At 45.8% G+C, this 14,316-nt stretch overlaps 1 protein-coding gene across 1 annotated transcript in view; it reads left to right on the forward strand.

Annotated features, from left to right (window-relative positions):
• Positions 1-12,001: 12,001 nt before the first annotated feature.
• Positions 12,002-14,316, forward strand: part of ANTXR2 (ANTXR cell adhesion molecule 2) — a 157,540-nt gene continuing 155,225 nt past the window's right edge. Inside the window, exons 1-2 of the mRNA XM_062198612.1 lie at positions 12,002-12,545; positions 13,038-13,109. Of these exons, the coding sequence (XP_062054596.1) occupies positions 12,394-12,545; positions 13,038-13,109 (224 nt within the window). The 5' untranslated portion in view covers positions 12,002-12,393. The remainder of the gene's footprint in view (positions 12,546-13,037; positions 13,110-14,316) is intronic.

Raw genomic sequence — 14,316 nt, forward strand, 5'->3', positions numbered from 1 at the left:
GTGCTCTATCCCTTTATTTTAATTTTGGTGGTATCGTTATTCGTTTCTGTATCATAGTCAATAACTAGAATATCCATCTATATGATCTGTCTTAATAGATCTTACAGATCAATGCTTTGAAGAAAGTAGGCAGTAAATGATTATTTGATTAATAAACTTTTAAAATTTGCAAAAATTGCCTCCTCTAAATTAAAGTTTCATTTGATTTAAGAAAGTATACAGGGGCTATTGTGGAATCGCAGCTGTTGCCTGTGATTCTGGCGTCTTGTGTGAGTGCTGGTTCAAGTCCCGGCTGCTCTACATCTGATTCAGCTCCTTGTTAATGTTCCTGGGAGAGCAACGGAACATGGCCCAAGTGCTTGGGTCCCTGCCATCCATGTAGGAAAATTGGATGGAGTTCCAGGCTCCTGGCTTCATCCTGGCCCAACCCTGGCCATTTGGGGAATGAACCAGAAGATGGAAAATCTGTCTCTCCTTGTATCTGTAACTGTGCTTTTCAAATAAATGAATAAATTTTTCTTTTAAAAAAAAGTTTTACAGAGTTAATAAGTGTCAACTCTGTCTAAAGAGCAGTGAAAAGCAAACCCCTGATTCACCAATCTTAAAAAAATACCCTCAGGCACTCGGGGTTCCATATTATTGAACTTTATTGTTCAGCAGTATTGTTGAACAGCATTGTTGGTATTTTTGCCAGCCAAATTTGCTGCATATGAAACCCATTGGCCATTTGGGGATTGAAAACTTCCCTACTGCTCTTTGCAAAGAACTTCCCAAGAAAACTGGGATAGATAATCTATGTGCCATATGTGCTGTTAAAATAAAGTTGGATATGCACTAATCAAGTGGTTTCCATGAGAAACACAAGGCCTCCTAAATATAAAAAAATCTTTTTAATTGTAGTACTTATGGTAGTCACTCCAAAGAGCAAAATTACATTTCAAACTTTTTTTGTCTTAAAAAAGGAGTTAAATATCCAAAACTTAAATATCTTGGAGCAGAAACACTGTGACTGTTAAAAATGTTATATAAACAAGTTGGAAAAAAAGCAAAAAAAAAAGTTTTGATCTCTTTCATATCGCCTACAAAGTCTTTAAGTTAGTGCTTAGGCTAAGAGATTTTCTTTTTCCTTTTTTAATATGGTAGAAACGTGGTTATAGTGCCCTGCTTCTACTCTGCAGGCAGGGAACCTTGAATTTTCTTCAATGAAGGTATTGGCTAAGATAATTTTCTTTTAGGTACCATTCCAGGGTAACCCAGCATTTTTTTATTTGTTTGCTTTTTTTGAGAAAGGTGATGGATGAGGAGGAATCACAATTGAGTACTGTTAATTTTTAATGTGCATAGAACCAAAAGCCAGGAAATTGAAAACTCAAAATGTGTTTATCAAAAAGACAATGTACAAAGTAGAATTTTAAAATTATAAGTTATTATTCAAATTTCTTTCTATTATATCCTAAATTTTATATTGTTATAGTATATCAATATAACATCAATATTGCTATTATATATTAATTCTTTGGAGTTATTCTGTATTATAACCTCTGAGAAGTAGGTTGATATGCAATCTATTTATGTATTAGAGAGACAGATAGATAGATATATAGATAGAGAGAGCAAACAAGTGAGCTCACACTGATTGGTTCATTCCCTAAATGCTTGCAACAGTCAGAGTTATGTCAGGAGCTGGGAAGTCCATCTGGATCTCTCACATGGATGTCAGGAACCCAAGTACTTGAGCCACCACCTGCTGTCTCCAGGGGATGCATTGTCAGGAAGCTGGATTTGGGCAGCAGAATTGTAACTTGAACCCAGGCACTCTGATATGGGATGCCACCATCCCAAATGGCATCTTAACCACTAGGCCAAGTGTCTGCCCCTGAAATTTTTGCTTAATTCTAGAGTAGCGGTAGGGAAGTTTGCTATTTTAATCATTCCTAGGTGTAATTTGTTTTGTCTCTTTTCTGAGATATTAGTTTCTATCTACAATCAATCTCATTCTTTTAATTATTTTTTTAATTTGAAATCTATGTCCATATTCTGAAGTTAGGTAACCAAAAAGATTTTTTAATTTGTTTTGTAAAGTTCTCAAGGAAATATGTTGAATTTCCTTCTCTTCTACCCCCTCCTCCTTTTTGAATTTAATGTTGCTTTTTCTTCCAGGATATGTGAGTTTAACAAGGAAAAGAATTTAAAATGCAAGCAATGGGCAATTTACAAACTTTTATAATTTCTTACCTCTTTTCTTTCACTTTTCATTTTTATTTATATACAAATGCCAATAAAAAGAACCAACTTCATGTACGTGGAGTTCATAGGACCTCCCTGTAGAAGACTAGGCATTGTCCACTTTCAACCTTCCCTCGCATTCAGACAGATGTGCTAGAGGGAAGTTGGAGCAGTGATGGATGACTTCCTCAATGGTGTCTACCATCTCTGTCATCTTCTATTTTCTTTGATATCTCCCATGTAACCTAACCCAACCCCCTCTCATCTCTCCGCAGGGATCCTGATACTCAACAAAATGAATCACATTGTGTCACAGATGCATCAACGAGGGGCTGGCAATGTGCATAGCAGGTAAAGCCGCTGCCTGCAATGCCAGCATCCCATAAGGGCACCAGTTCCTATGCCAGCTACTCCACTTCCAACCCAGGTCCCTGCTAATGGCCTGGGAAAGCAGTGGAAGATGGTCCATGTGCTTGGGCCTCTGCTATCCATGTGGGGTACTTGGAAGAAGCTCCTGGCTCTGTTGCAGCCATTTGGGGAATAAACCAATAGATGGAAGATATCTCTGCCTCTCCTTCTCTGTAACTCTGAATTTCAAATAAATAAACAAATCTTAAAAAATGCATCAAAGATCTATGAGAAGAATGACAGTAATATACATTAGGATGTCAAGGAGACACTGGTGTGAACTGAAGCCATTAAGTAAAGTTTCAAGAAGATTTTTTAAAAAGATTTATTTTATTTACTTGAAAGGCAGAGTGACAGAGAGAGAGCAAGAGCTCTTTCATCTGCTGGTTCACTCTCTAAATGGCCACAATAGTCAGGAATGGGCCAGGTTGAGCCAGGAGCCAGGAGCTCCGTACAGTCTCTCACATGGGTGTCAGAGGCCCAGGTACTGGGGCCATCTTCCACTGCTTTTTCAGGTGCATCAGCATGGAGCTGGATCAGAAGAGGGGCAGCCCGGACTCAATTCAATGCTCCAGTATGGGATGCTGCATTGCAGACAGCAGCTCAACCCACTGCCCCACAGTGCTGGCCTCTCATAAAGGATTCTGACCTTACTATAACCTTCAGCTAGAATCTGAATACTCAAAAATATTCCAGCCTTGTGTGATAACACAACTCAGCAAATGTTTATTAAAGTCTATAGTGATATGTTCACAGTAAATCACAATTTAGGTAGATTCCTGTGTGTATAGGACATATATGTTTTCTCTATTGGTTTTTAGTGAGTTGCATATTTTTTTTTTATTTTTATTTTTTTTATTTTTGACAGGCAGAGTGGACAGTGAGAGAGAGAGACAGAGAGAAAGGTCTTCCTTTTGCCGTTGGTTCACCCTCCAATGGCCGCCGCGGTAGCACGCTGCGGCCGGCGCACCGCGCTGTTCTGATGGCAGGAGCCAGGTGCTTCTCCTGGTCTCCCATGGGGTGCAGGGCCCAAGCACTTGGGCCATCCTCCACTGCACTCCCTGGCCACAGCAGAGAGCTGGCCTGGAAGAGGGGCAACCGGGACAGGATCGGTGCCCCGACCGGGACTAGAACCTGGTGTGCCGGCGCCGCAAGGCGGAGGATTAGCCTGTTGAGCCACGGCGCCGGCCGTGAGTTGCATATTTTGATATTTAAATATGTATGTGCTAATATTCTGCTAAATATATTTACCTATTGTTACATGTAATCTATATTTGTTTATATATCAATATAAATATTCTAAGAGGTTAATATAAATATAAAAATACTGATATAAATTAAACAAAAACTGCTTTGGCTGAAATTTGGACTGTTAAAGGTGAAATAAACTGACCAGCAGTGATGGTGAGTTGAACATGTTTTATAAAGGGGAAAATATATGAAATATGTCTCTATGGTGAATGGTATTTTAACTACACTGAACAGACCTTGAAGCATGAATAGTATTTATGTTAAAAAATTTTATTTTAGGATAATTTTAGATTTAAAAGTTTACAAATAAGCTACCCTCTACCCATTAGCATGTGACATAACCATGGCACATTTGTCAAAAATAAGAAATTAACACTGGCACAAAACTGTTAATCCTAATAATGTCAGTGTCAGCACACATACTATTAATGAAACTGCTTTATTACAGTTTTAGTGATCTTGGATTCCCGAGCTATGAGAAGCAAATTTCTCCACTTATGAGGCACACACTTTATGATATGATGCTGCAGCCGCCCCAGTGGACATGGACACTCCCTAAGCTGAGCAATCTCTGGTCATCACTACTGCCCATCCAGCTTGAGTTCTGCCATAACCACCACTGTTCACGCTGACCCTGGTGCCGGGCTACCCTCTCCCATCCTCCTCATCTGGCTTGATCCCCACAGACTGCATCCTGTTCCCTCCGTGTGGAAGCCACTCGCCTCTCAGGCTTCCATACTGTGCACCAGATCTGTACACTTGGTGCAGTCCCCTGAGGCGATGACTCCTGTGCTGGCTGATACTCCCAGAACGGAGTCCTCCCTGTTCTGAGGGCTTCCTCACCCTGCTTGGGTTCCGATGCCCCACATTGGGCTGTCTTTCCTGCTCAGAATTCCTCTTCAGTGCCTGGGCTCTTATACCTGCTCTCTGCTGGTCCATCCCTGCTCAGAGATTCTGAGATTGCTTGCTCTCTTTCAGTATAGCTTCTTTCTTCCCTGTTGATGCTCTGGACTCTGTGTTGGGATGACCCCCTGAAGGGGGAAGTTCGTGCTTGGGCTCCAAGTTCTCCAAAGCCCCCACTTCTAAAACCTCAATGTCCCCCTCTTCATCCTTAGGTAACCTCCCCACCTAGCTCATTCTTGGATTCTACATGCTGGACCATTGCCTTCCCTGGTGGACACCTTGCTCAGCCCTCTCAGACTTTGATACCCCATGCCAGGCTGCCTCTCCCTGAACCAGAGGGACACTCTCCTCACTGTTTGGCTTCTGACACCTGCTCTGGACTGTTACAGCTCCTCTCCATCCTGACACTCATTTGCTAGTCCTACCAAATGGCTTTTGACCTGGATTTTCCCGGAAGGGAATGGAAAGAAAGAGAATGAGAAGACAGCATTTGACACCTGGAACAAGATGGCAAGGAAATGGGGGTACGAAATGAGGTAAGATCCAAAGGTACAATAATGTATATGGAGGAAACAATGACTACCATGGTTACTCTGGAGCACATGGTACATGAGGGGACCACAGTAGTGCTCTTTACCCTTATTTTAAGTCAATCATAATATGAAAAATTAAATGGAAAAGCCTAGAAGCAAACCCTCTAAGTTTTACATTGCATGCCATTCTGGACAGCGTGGCAAAATCTCTTGCCAGACCAGTCTATTCCTCCTGGGACGAGAATCATCTTTCTCCAGCCATATCCAACCGTCTACACTACCTGTGCCTTAGTCCCTTGATAGCCTTCGTGGTTATCAGATCATCAGGTTGACTGTCGCATTAACACAGTGCTGTGTTCAGGTTCCCCTTACTTCCATTCACTTACTTAATAATAATGGCCCCAGAGCTCAGGTGTAGTGATGCAAATGAAGCGCCAGTCCCTGAAACACGGAAGGATTGATTAAGGCTGGTACTGTGCGGCAACAATGCAAGGCGTTTAGAAGAGAAACAGGAAATATATGGGATTTGCTACTATTTGTGATTTCAGGCTTCCACTGGGGTGCTTGGAACATATCTGACATGGATAAGAAGGGACTACTATGGACTTAGGAGAGGTGGAGAGAGAGAACCATGTAATGGTGCTACTGTGGAGGGCCTTGCATTGTCAGGACATGATCTGCCACTGGCAGTAATTCGGTAGGTGATAAATGCTGTAAACTTTACACTTTGGAAGATGAATCACACTGAAGGGTATAGGAGGGGTAGGAAGACAGAACACTTATTGAATAGTGAGCAACTGACATGGACCAGGACTACCATATAGGGCATGAGAGAATGGATCAAATACATGACAGCATTCCGGCATGGCAGGCCAAACCTGAGCTGTTTGGGAAGGCCTGGCTTTGTGTGCTTTCACCAAAGTGCCTTTCAGGACCTTCAGCTTCCCGGTGGATGCTCTGGATAACATGGCTGTGGACTGTTCTCAGCTGAGTCGATGCTCACACCTATCCCAAAGGAAGCCGCAGTGCCACAGGTTATGTTCCCCGTCAAGTGGCAGCCCACGTTAAAAAGAAGTTTTCAAAATTAATAAATTAATTTTACTTGAGAGAGAGAGATAGAGACAGAGAGATCTCCCATCTGCTGGTTAACTCCCCAAATACTCGCAATAGTTGAGGCTGGGCCAGGCTGAAGTCAGGAGACTAGAACTCAATCTGGATCCCCCATGTGGGTGGCTGGGACCCAAATACTTGGACCTGCTGCCTCCCAGGGTGCACACAAGCAGGAAGCTGGAATCCAGAGCAGAGCCAGGACTGAACCCAGGCGCTCTGAAATGGAATGTGGATATTCCAAGCACTGCCAAACTCCTACGTCACAGTGTTTTTATCATGACAGTCATGTTGGGACTCTCTATAGCTTTCAATTTCAATCAAGAATAGGAGATGGAATGCAATTTTGTTGGAGAGAAACTTTGGCCTGAAATTTCATAAAGTCCTAGGCTCCATGTCTCATTATGTTCAGGAAAACTATGAAAGGCCCCTGCAGCTCCAGAGATTCCCCAGGGCTACAGAGGTCGCCTTTGCCGCTGCGTCATTGTCCAACTTTGCTTGGACCGTTCCTGCTTCTATCTTCTCTCACGTTGAATGTGCACCTCAGTATACCTCCTGCAAGCGAATCTGATTCCCAATCTGTCTTGAGAAACTAGACTTAAAACACATCTGGTTCCAGAGTCAGACCCTGGGAATCATTCTCTGACATTGGCTAACACCCTTGGTTGTCATGCGTGGAGATATTAATTTAGAAGTAGTTGCGCTTTCCCAAAACATTTTATTCACTCTCAGGAACTAGTTCAGACATTGGGGAAATCTAGCTGTTTAATGACTCTACCTGATAAAGGTTGAAGTCAGCTTTGTCACCTATACATAGTGAAGATTGATTTTCCTCCTCTGAATCACCATAGATATCATATAATGAATCACTTCCTATGTGATGTGAATATGAATCACTTCCAGAGTCATTGTGGATGCTCTACATAGAGGTCTAGTAGCAAATCCTATAGAGCAGTGGACAATTTTTATACGTTATTTTCCTATGCTTACTGTTAATTACCTTTTTGTTTGTTGGGGTAAGGAATATAGAAATAAACTAGAATGGAAATGCAGATGGCTTGAAAGCAAGAAGTCTAATGTTTGTGCTTAGAACACTGCTAGATACACAGTAGGTATCAAGAAATACTAGTTAAATAAAAACTGATAAATAAATAAAATTTTATGTGAATCTCACAGTGGCTCTTCAGGTAGAAAAAACAGCCAGTGATAGAGAGTCAAGTGCTTGCCTTAAATCATTAGGTGTGAACCTCAAGCTGGTCTAACTGCATTACACTGAATTTAAAATATTTTGGGGTTCATTGGCCTTGTTGTGTAATGTTGACCATTGTAATCTTGACTTAGAAGTTTGGTTTGATACACAGAATACTTTCCAAACTGAAACCATAGATCTGGAAGCAAATGCAGTCTAAAGCTTCTCTCCTTAAAGTCAGCTTTCCAGGACAAGTGTTGTGGAGCAACAGGTTAAGCCACCACTCTCTTTGCTTACACCTCGGAAGGAGTGCCTGGTTTGAGTTCCATCTCCACTTCTGATTCAGCTTACAACACATCCTAGGAGGCAGCAGGTGATGGCTTAAGTGCTTGGGCACCTGCCACTCACAAAGCAGTCCTGGATGGGGTCCTTGGCTCCTGGCTTCAGCCTGGCCCATTCTCACTGTAGTGGGCATTTGGGGAAGTGAACCATTAGATGGAAGCGCATGTTCTCTCTCTCTCTCTCTCTCTCTCTCTCTCGCTCTCGCTCTCGCTCTCTCTCTCGCTCTCTCTCTCTCTCTCTCCACCCCCCTACCCCATTGTTCTGCCCTCTAAGAAGATGAAAAAAAAAAAAAAAAAAGCTCTCCTCCCACTGTTGACTTAAAATCTAAAGCTAAACAGTCCAGGCATGATTATCATGGTACAAAAGTCACTTTGAAACTTTAGCTGGCAAGTATCCAGCAGATAAGGGCAGATTTCTCTCACTGATCCAGGAGAAGGGAAGTAGTTGCTGTTGCTACCACTCCTACATAACTTGGAGAGATTTGAAAGTCTGCTCTTGCTTCCACCTTCCCGGCTTGGGAAACTGGCAAACACCAGTCTTCATAAGCAGGGACCAGTCCAGGCACTGTTGCAGTTTTAGCACTGAAAGTCTCACAACCCTGGATATCCTGCAGGCTGGGAAAATTTGGGACAGTTGATTGCCCCAGTAATTAATGACCTTCCCATGCATTTTCACTAGATGAAAGTGATTCGGTTAATTATCATTCTGTGCTAGGTGAGATTATTTCTTCCTTTGCTGTTGATGTTGTATGAACAAGTGAATGATATGTAAAAAAGCTCCAAAAGTGGGCTGAATTCATTATCCCCAAACAAGCAAGAAAACAAAACAGTGCTAATATGCTTTTTATTTATTTATTTTTTTGACAGGCAGAGTGGACAGTGAGAGAGAGAGACAGAGAGAAAGGTCTTCCTTTGCCGTTGGTTCACCCTCCAATGGCCGCCGCGGCCGGCGTGCTCTGCGGCTGGCGCACTGCACTGATCCGAAGACAGGAGTCAGGTGCTTCTCCTGGTCTCCCATGGGGTGCAGGGCCCAAGCACTTGGGCCATCCTCCACTGCCTTCCCGGGCCACAGCAGAGAGCTGGCCTGGAAGAGGGGCAACCGGGACAGAATCTGGTGCCCTGACCGGGACTAGAACCCAGTGTGCCGGCGCCGCAAGGCGGAGGATTAGCCTATTGAGCCATGTTGCCGGCTGGCCGCTAATATGCTTTCATATGCCTGTCACCTCAGTTGGCCTTATTGAAAGACTGATTGAAAGAAGAACTGAAAATTCTATGAAGGCACAGGGAATTTTAGTAAAGATAAGTCTTAACTTCAAGTTATTTTGCTTTAGTTTGAGCCTAGGACAAGAACTCTTAGGCTAGTTTGTGGGGTCCTAGAAGGGGAACAGATACTACGGCAGGAAGCTAGGGACAAAAGAAACCAATAAATGTGAGTTTGTAACACTTCATCAAGAGGACAGAGTCCAACGTTAGTGTCTCAAACTTCTTTATTTCTGTCCCCTTCTAATTTGAATCCAACCTTTCCATGCAGATTTTACTCAGTAATAGACTGTTGGGTGGGATTGTTAAAATGTGTAGTGTCTTTGGTTCTGTCGAAGACTAACTTTGAAAATGTAAACAGTGGCAGCCAGCAGCAAATAATACACACTTTGGAAAGAAACTTGAATAAGTTGTTGATGCAAATTTTCTGAAAGTGTCAGCCTGTTTGAGTTCTGCTAAGGGAAATCAAAGAGATGAATGTATTCGCAGTTGGACCCAAATGTGAAAGGAGAAGTAACATGCTCTTGGAGACCTGATGGGTCACAGAGTAATCAGGATGGCAGAACCCTAGGGAAATTTGAGGCCAAGGAAGATGGAATTAAGGTGCTTACAGTAGAGCTACCCCCTCCCTTTGACTTTTCTGCTAGTGATCATTTCTCTGAAACAATGGACATTTATTTTTATTTCCAACAAAAATGAAAATCAGCTTCCAGCCAGCCAGCCAGCCCCAAGGTCTATTTGTACCTTCCCCACCTCTTAAGAAGTGGTGGATCTGGGGGGAATGGTGGTGGTGGAGGAATTTCCATCTGCAAGAGGCCAATTGTTGAAGTCAGAAGGGATCGATCGTAGGCATTCTCCATTCAATCTTTGAGATTTTTTAATGCAGAGATTTTCAAACTGGAGGTCTGTTTGTACTTACTGAAGTTTTCATTCATTCACCTCTCTCCGTTTAGCTGTTAGAGGGATGATCACCCAGGATACCATTTTGTTTTGCTTTAACACCAAAATAATCTCTAACTGCTCTTCCTGCTGTCACTCTTGTTACCTCTAAATTCATCCTCTCACAGCAACTAGAAAGATCTCTGAAATGATCATATCAATTCATCGCCACCCTTCCCCCTGGACTCCTATCATTCTCAATAGAAAATAGTTCATAAAGCCCCACACAATCTGGCTGCTGCCTGTGTTTTTTCATCGGTGTAACCGCGGAGCTGCAGCCATACTACTTTTCTTTCTCTTTCTTGAATATGCTAAGCAAATGCAGTTTCCTCTCTTAGCTCATGGAGTGGTTCGGTCCTTTTTGTTGGCCATCTAGTAAGTCATTCTTTTTTGTATCACCATATTTTACATTTCATGTTTTATTTATTTGAAAAAAAGGAGGAAAAGGAGGGAAGGAATAGGGAAAGGAAGACAGAAGAAGGCAGAGAAGGGGAAGACAAAGGGGCGGGGAGGGGAAGTGGAAGGGAAAGAGGAAGAGGAGGGAGACAACTCCCATCGGCTGGTTCATTCCCCAAGTTCCCCAAAGGAGCTGGGATCCCAATTCAGGCCTCTCATAGAGTGGCAGGGACTCAAGGACTTGAGCTATCACCTGTTGCCTCCCAGGATGTGCAGGCTGCTGGAACCTGGCGCTGAGTCAGGCCTTACCCAGGCACTCTGATATAGGATGGAGGCGTCTCAACCTGTATCTTAACCACTAAGCCAAACATGGGCCCCGCATCGCCATATTTTTAAGTCTCTGCAAACAAACTTGTGACACAGACACATTTCTCTTATTTATGGATTTTAAATCACTTGCCCACCCTCACTTCCTCACCAACCGGGCTTTATCATTATGTTCTAGTCATTAACGGCCACTCCTGGAACAGCGCCCAGCACGTCGTAGGCTCTCAGTAAAGCTTGGTAACGTGAATGGTGTCTTGACAAAAGCTGACAAATCTGACCAGTACGACCAGAAGGAAGATAAAACGCAATATACGAGCGCTCCAGGTGCTTTTTATGGTAAAGCATTGATTTTGTTAAAAATGAAAAGGAGGGCGTGGCCCCTCCTACGGCAGTTGCTACAGCAGTGGGCTTAATTCTAGAAGTCACTTTTGGTAAAGGGAGGTGGGCAGTCACAGGTGGGGTAGTGGGGTAGTGGGGCGGAAGGGGGTTGGGATGGCGCGCGCAGATGAGCGCGTGGAGAGTTGGCCGCGCGCCTCAGCTCCTGCGCAGGTGTGGCGAGCGCAGCCCACTCGTCCCGAGGTGGGATTCTTGCTGGCCCGGCCCCGGGCCGAGGGACAGCGGGACGGAGTACTCCGAGGCTCAGCAAGCCCCTCCGAAGTCCGCCCTCCGCCTCTCCCTCTCTCCTCCCACTTTTTCTCGGCCAGGAGACGTGGAGCCCCTTAGTAACTTTCTTTAAAAGGAAGGAAGAAAGAAAAAGAAAAAAGAAGTGAGCTTCTTGAAGCCAGCGGGTGCGTCCGCGGCAGCCACCGGCGCCCGGGAAGCGCCAGGCTCCGGCCTGCGGAGCTCGCGGGGCGCCGCTGCCGGCGGAGGCTGGGCCTGCCGCCTCGGCGGGTGGGTGTCGTCTCCCGCGGACGCTTGTTCGCCTCCACTCCGTCTCCCCCTTTCCAGCTGGCGTTCGCGGTCTCGAACCGTGTGCGTGCGCCGCTCGCCCGCCCGCCCCCGGCGCCAGCGGCCCGTCCCCGCCTCGCCCCGGCGCTCGGGCCGCGCGCCCCGGGCCCGCTCCGCCTCCTGCCCTCGGCGGCACCGCCCCGCCGGGCCGCGCCGCTCCGGGGTCCGGCGCACAACAAAGTTTCTGCGCGCGGAGCGGACTCGGGCGGCGGGGCAGGGGCCCCTGGAGGAGGCGTCGCCGTGTCCAGAGCCGCGCTCAGCCGCGGGACTTCGGCCTGTGGGAACCTCGGTGCGGGGGGACAGTTCGCGTGCGCCCGTGGCCGTGGGCCTTGGTGGTCCGCTCGCGCGCCCGCTGCGATCTGTCCGGAGTTGGGGCGACAGCTGCGGCGCGCGTGGAGCCTCCCTTTGTCCTCTTGGACCTCCCTCCCCGGCGCTCGCCCGCCCTAGCTGCGCGGCTGGGTCTCTGGGTCCTGCGACCCCGCCGGCTCCCGCCACCCTCGCGTGCCGGCCAAGCCGAGCCCAGGGGACTGCGAGCGGGAGGCAGTCGCAGGCCCCCGGCCGCAGGATGGTGGCGGGGCGGACCCCGGCCCGCAGTCCCGGGAGCTGGCTGCTGCCCGGGCTGTGGCTGCTGGCGCTAGGTGGGCCCGGGGCGCTGCTGCACGCCCAGGAGCAGCCCTCCTGCAGAACAGCCTTTGATCTCTACTTCGTCCTGGACAAGTGAGTGCCGGAGCGGGGCCGGGGGCTGCGGGTGCGGGCGGCGCGGGATCAGCTGGGCTGGGGAGGCTGCGGGGTGCTGGATGCCCTGTTGCTCTCCCCTTCCCAAGGGCGTCCGTTCTCGGATCTGGGTGGGCTGGGGGGCAATACAGGGCCCGGGCTACTTGGTCTTCCTTGGAGGGATCCAGACGGGCTCTTTCTCGGCCCCTCCGTCCTCTCTCACGCTGGCTAAAGTTTGCCTGCTTTTCCCCCTGATGTCAGCGCCTTCAGCAAAGCCAGGAAAAGCCCTGGGCTACCGAATCCAGCGCGGTTTGCATTTCCTGCGGAGAGAGGAGGCTTTTGTGTTTATTTTGAAGAGCCCCGGCGGGCTGACTTCCCTTGAAGAGCCCAGGGGCCCCCATCTTTGGGATCGAGAAGGAGGAACTGGTTTGAAATGTCTGCTTTCTTTGCAGCCCCTTGCTTGGTTTTTCTGATCAGTTCAGTTTTGTTTTTCAGGTCTGGGAGTGTGGCAAACAACTGGATTGAGATTTACGATTTCGTGCAGAAACTTACAGAAAGATTTGTAAGGTATTTTCCCCACTTTTTAGTTTTCTAGGCTGCGGGGAGGAAGTGGAACGAAGTGTAGGGTTTCCCTTTTCTGAAACCTTTGGCAGGAAAACTCTTTCCTGAAATGGTGATTAAGTGCCTCAAGGTTGTCATCGCATCCATGCTGGCATTAGGACGGTCCCTAAGTCCTTGCGGGTTTGTTTCATCTGCATCCCAGAAACTTGGCTCAGACTGTGCGGAAGCATCTTCAAATGCTATTACAAATGGCTTTTCCTTTCTGAATTTTCATCTGTTTCAAATTTCAGTTATGCCTTCTCATAATTTATCACATTAAAAAAATAAACGTCGTGCTAATAGTATCCCTGATCCATTTTCCATTCCACACAATTCTTAGTGTTGTGGAGGTTCTCACCTGAAAAAACAGTGTTGGAAAACTTCAAATGAGCATGTGCTAATAGCCCACTATCAGAAAGGCACTTGTGCCTGTGTTTAAAGAAAGGAGTTGTGTTTACACAATGTGTGGGTGTGTGGCTGGCTTTAAAATGTTCTATATATGCAATAAGTGTCACTACCAAAGAATGGATTTCTCTCCTATAAAAAACACTGCTGCTATGAAATCCAGCTTACTGTCTTATTTAGTGGCAACCAGGAATTAGTGGCATCTCCTACTTAAAAATAACCCCAAGATACCACGCTTCTGAGGCTTTTAGTTGACTCCTTTTTTTAAAAAGAAAAAAAAAATGCATTGAGCCAGTGTAAGTTTATCAAGATAATGGGAAGGACATGAATAGGAAGTGTATCATTAAATATTGCTTCTTTCAGTCTTGCTAGCCCAAATGTTTTCTGTAAAACAGGCTTGGATGATCAAAACATTTTGAAAGTCATGTTGCAAGTAACTTCAAACAATCTGTAGAGGCCTAGGCAATCCTTGCTTTCAGTTATTGGCAGCAGTAAAGTTATCCCCATAAAAATGTATGCCTGTCCATGTTCAATCATCAGGCCCCCTGCTTAAGAAGCCAAGTGTAACACTCATATCTGGACAGGGTCTGAGATAAAACTGTCCAGGAAAGCGAAATAAACAAGACCTTATATCTTTAAACATCAAAGGCAGAAGAGACAGTTGCTTAGAGGTTTTCTGATTTCATACTGGAGTGTGCAGGGTCATGTCCATTTTAACCAAAAACAATGGGTCAATTCACTGCAACAGCTTTAGGAAGCAAGGTTTTTA

Source organism: Lepus europaeus, chromosome 8 (genome assembly GCF_033115175.1).
Source record: "Lepus europaeus isolate LE1 chromosome 8, mLepTim1.pri, whole genome shotgun sequence".
NCBI lineage: Eukaryota > Metazoa > Chordata > Mammalia > Lagomorpha > Leporidae > Lepus > Lepus europaeus.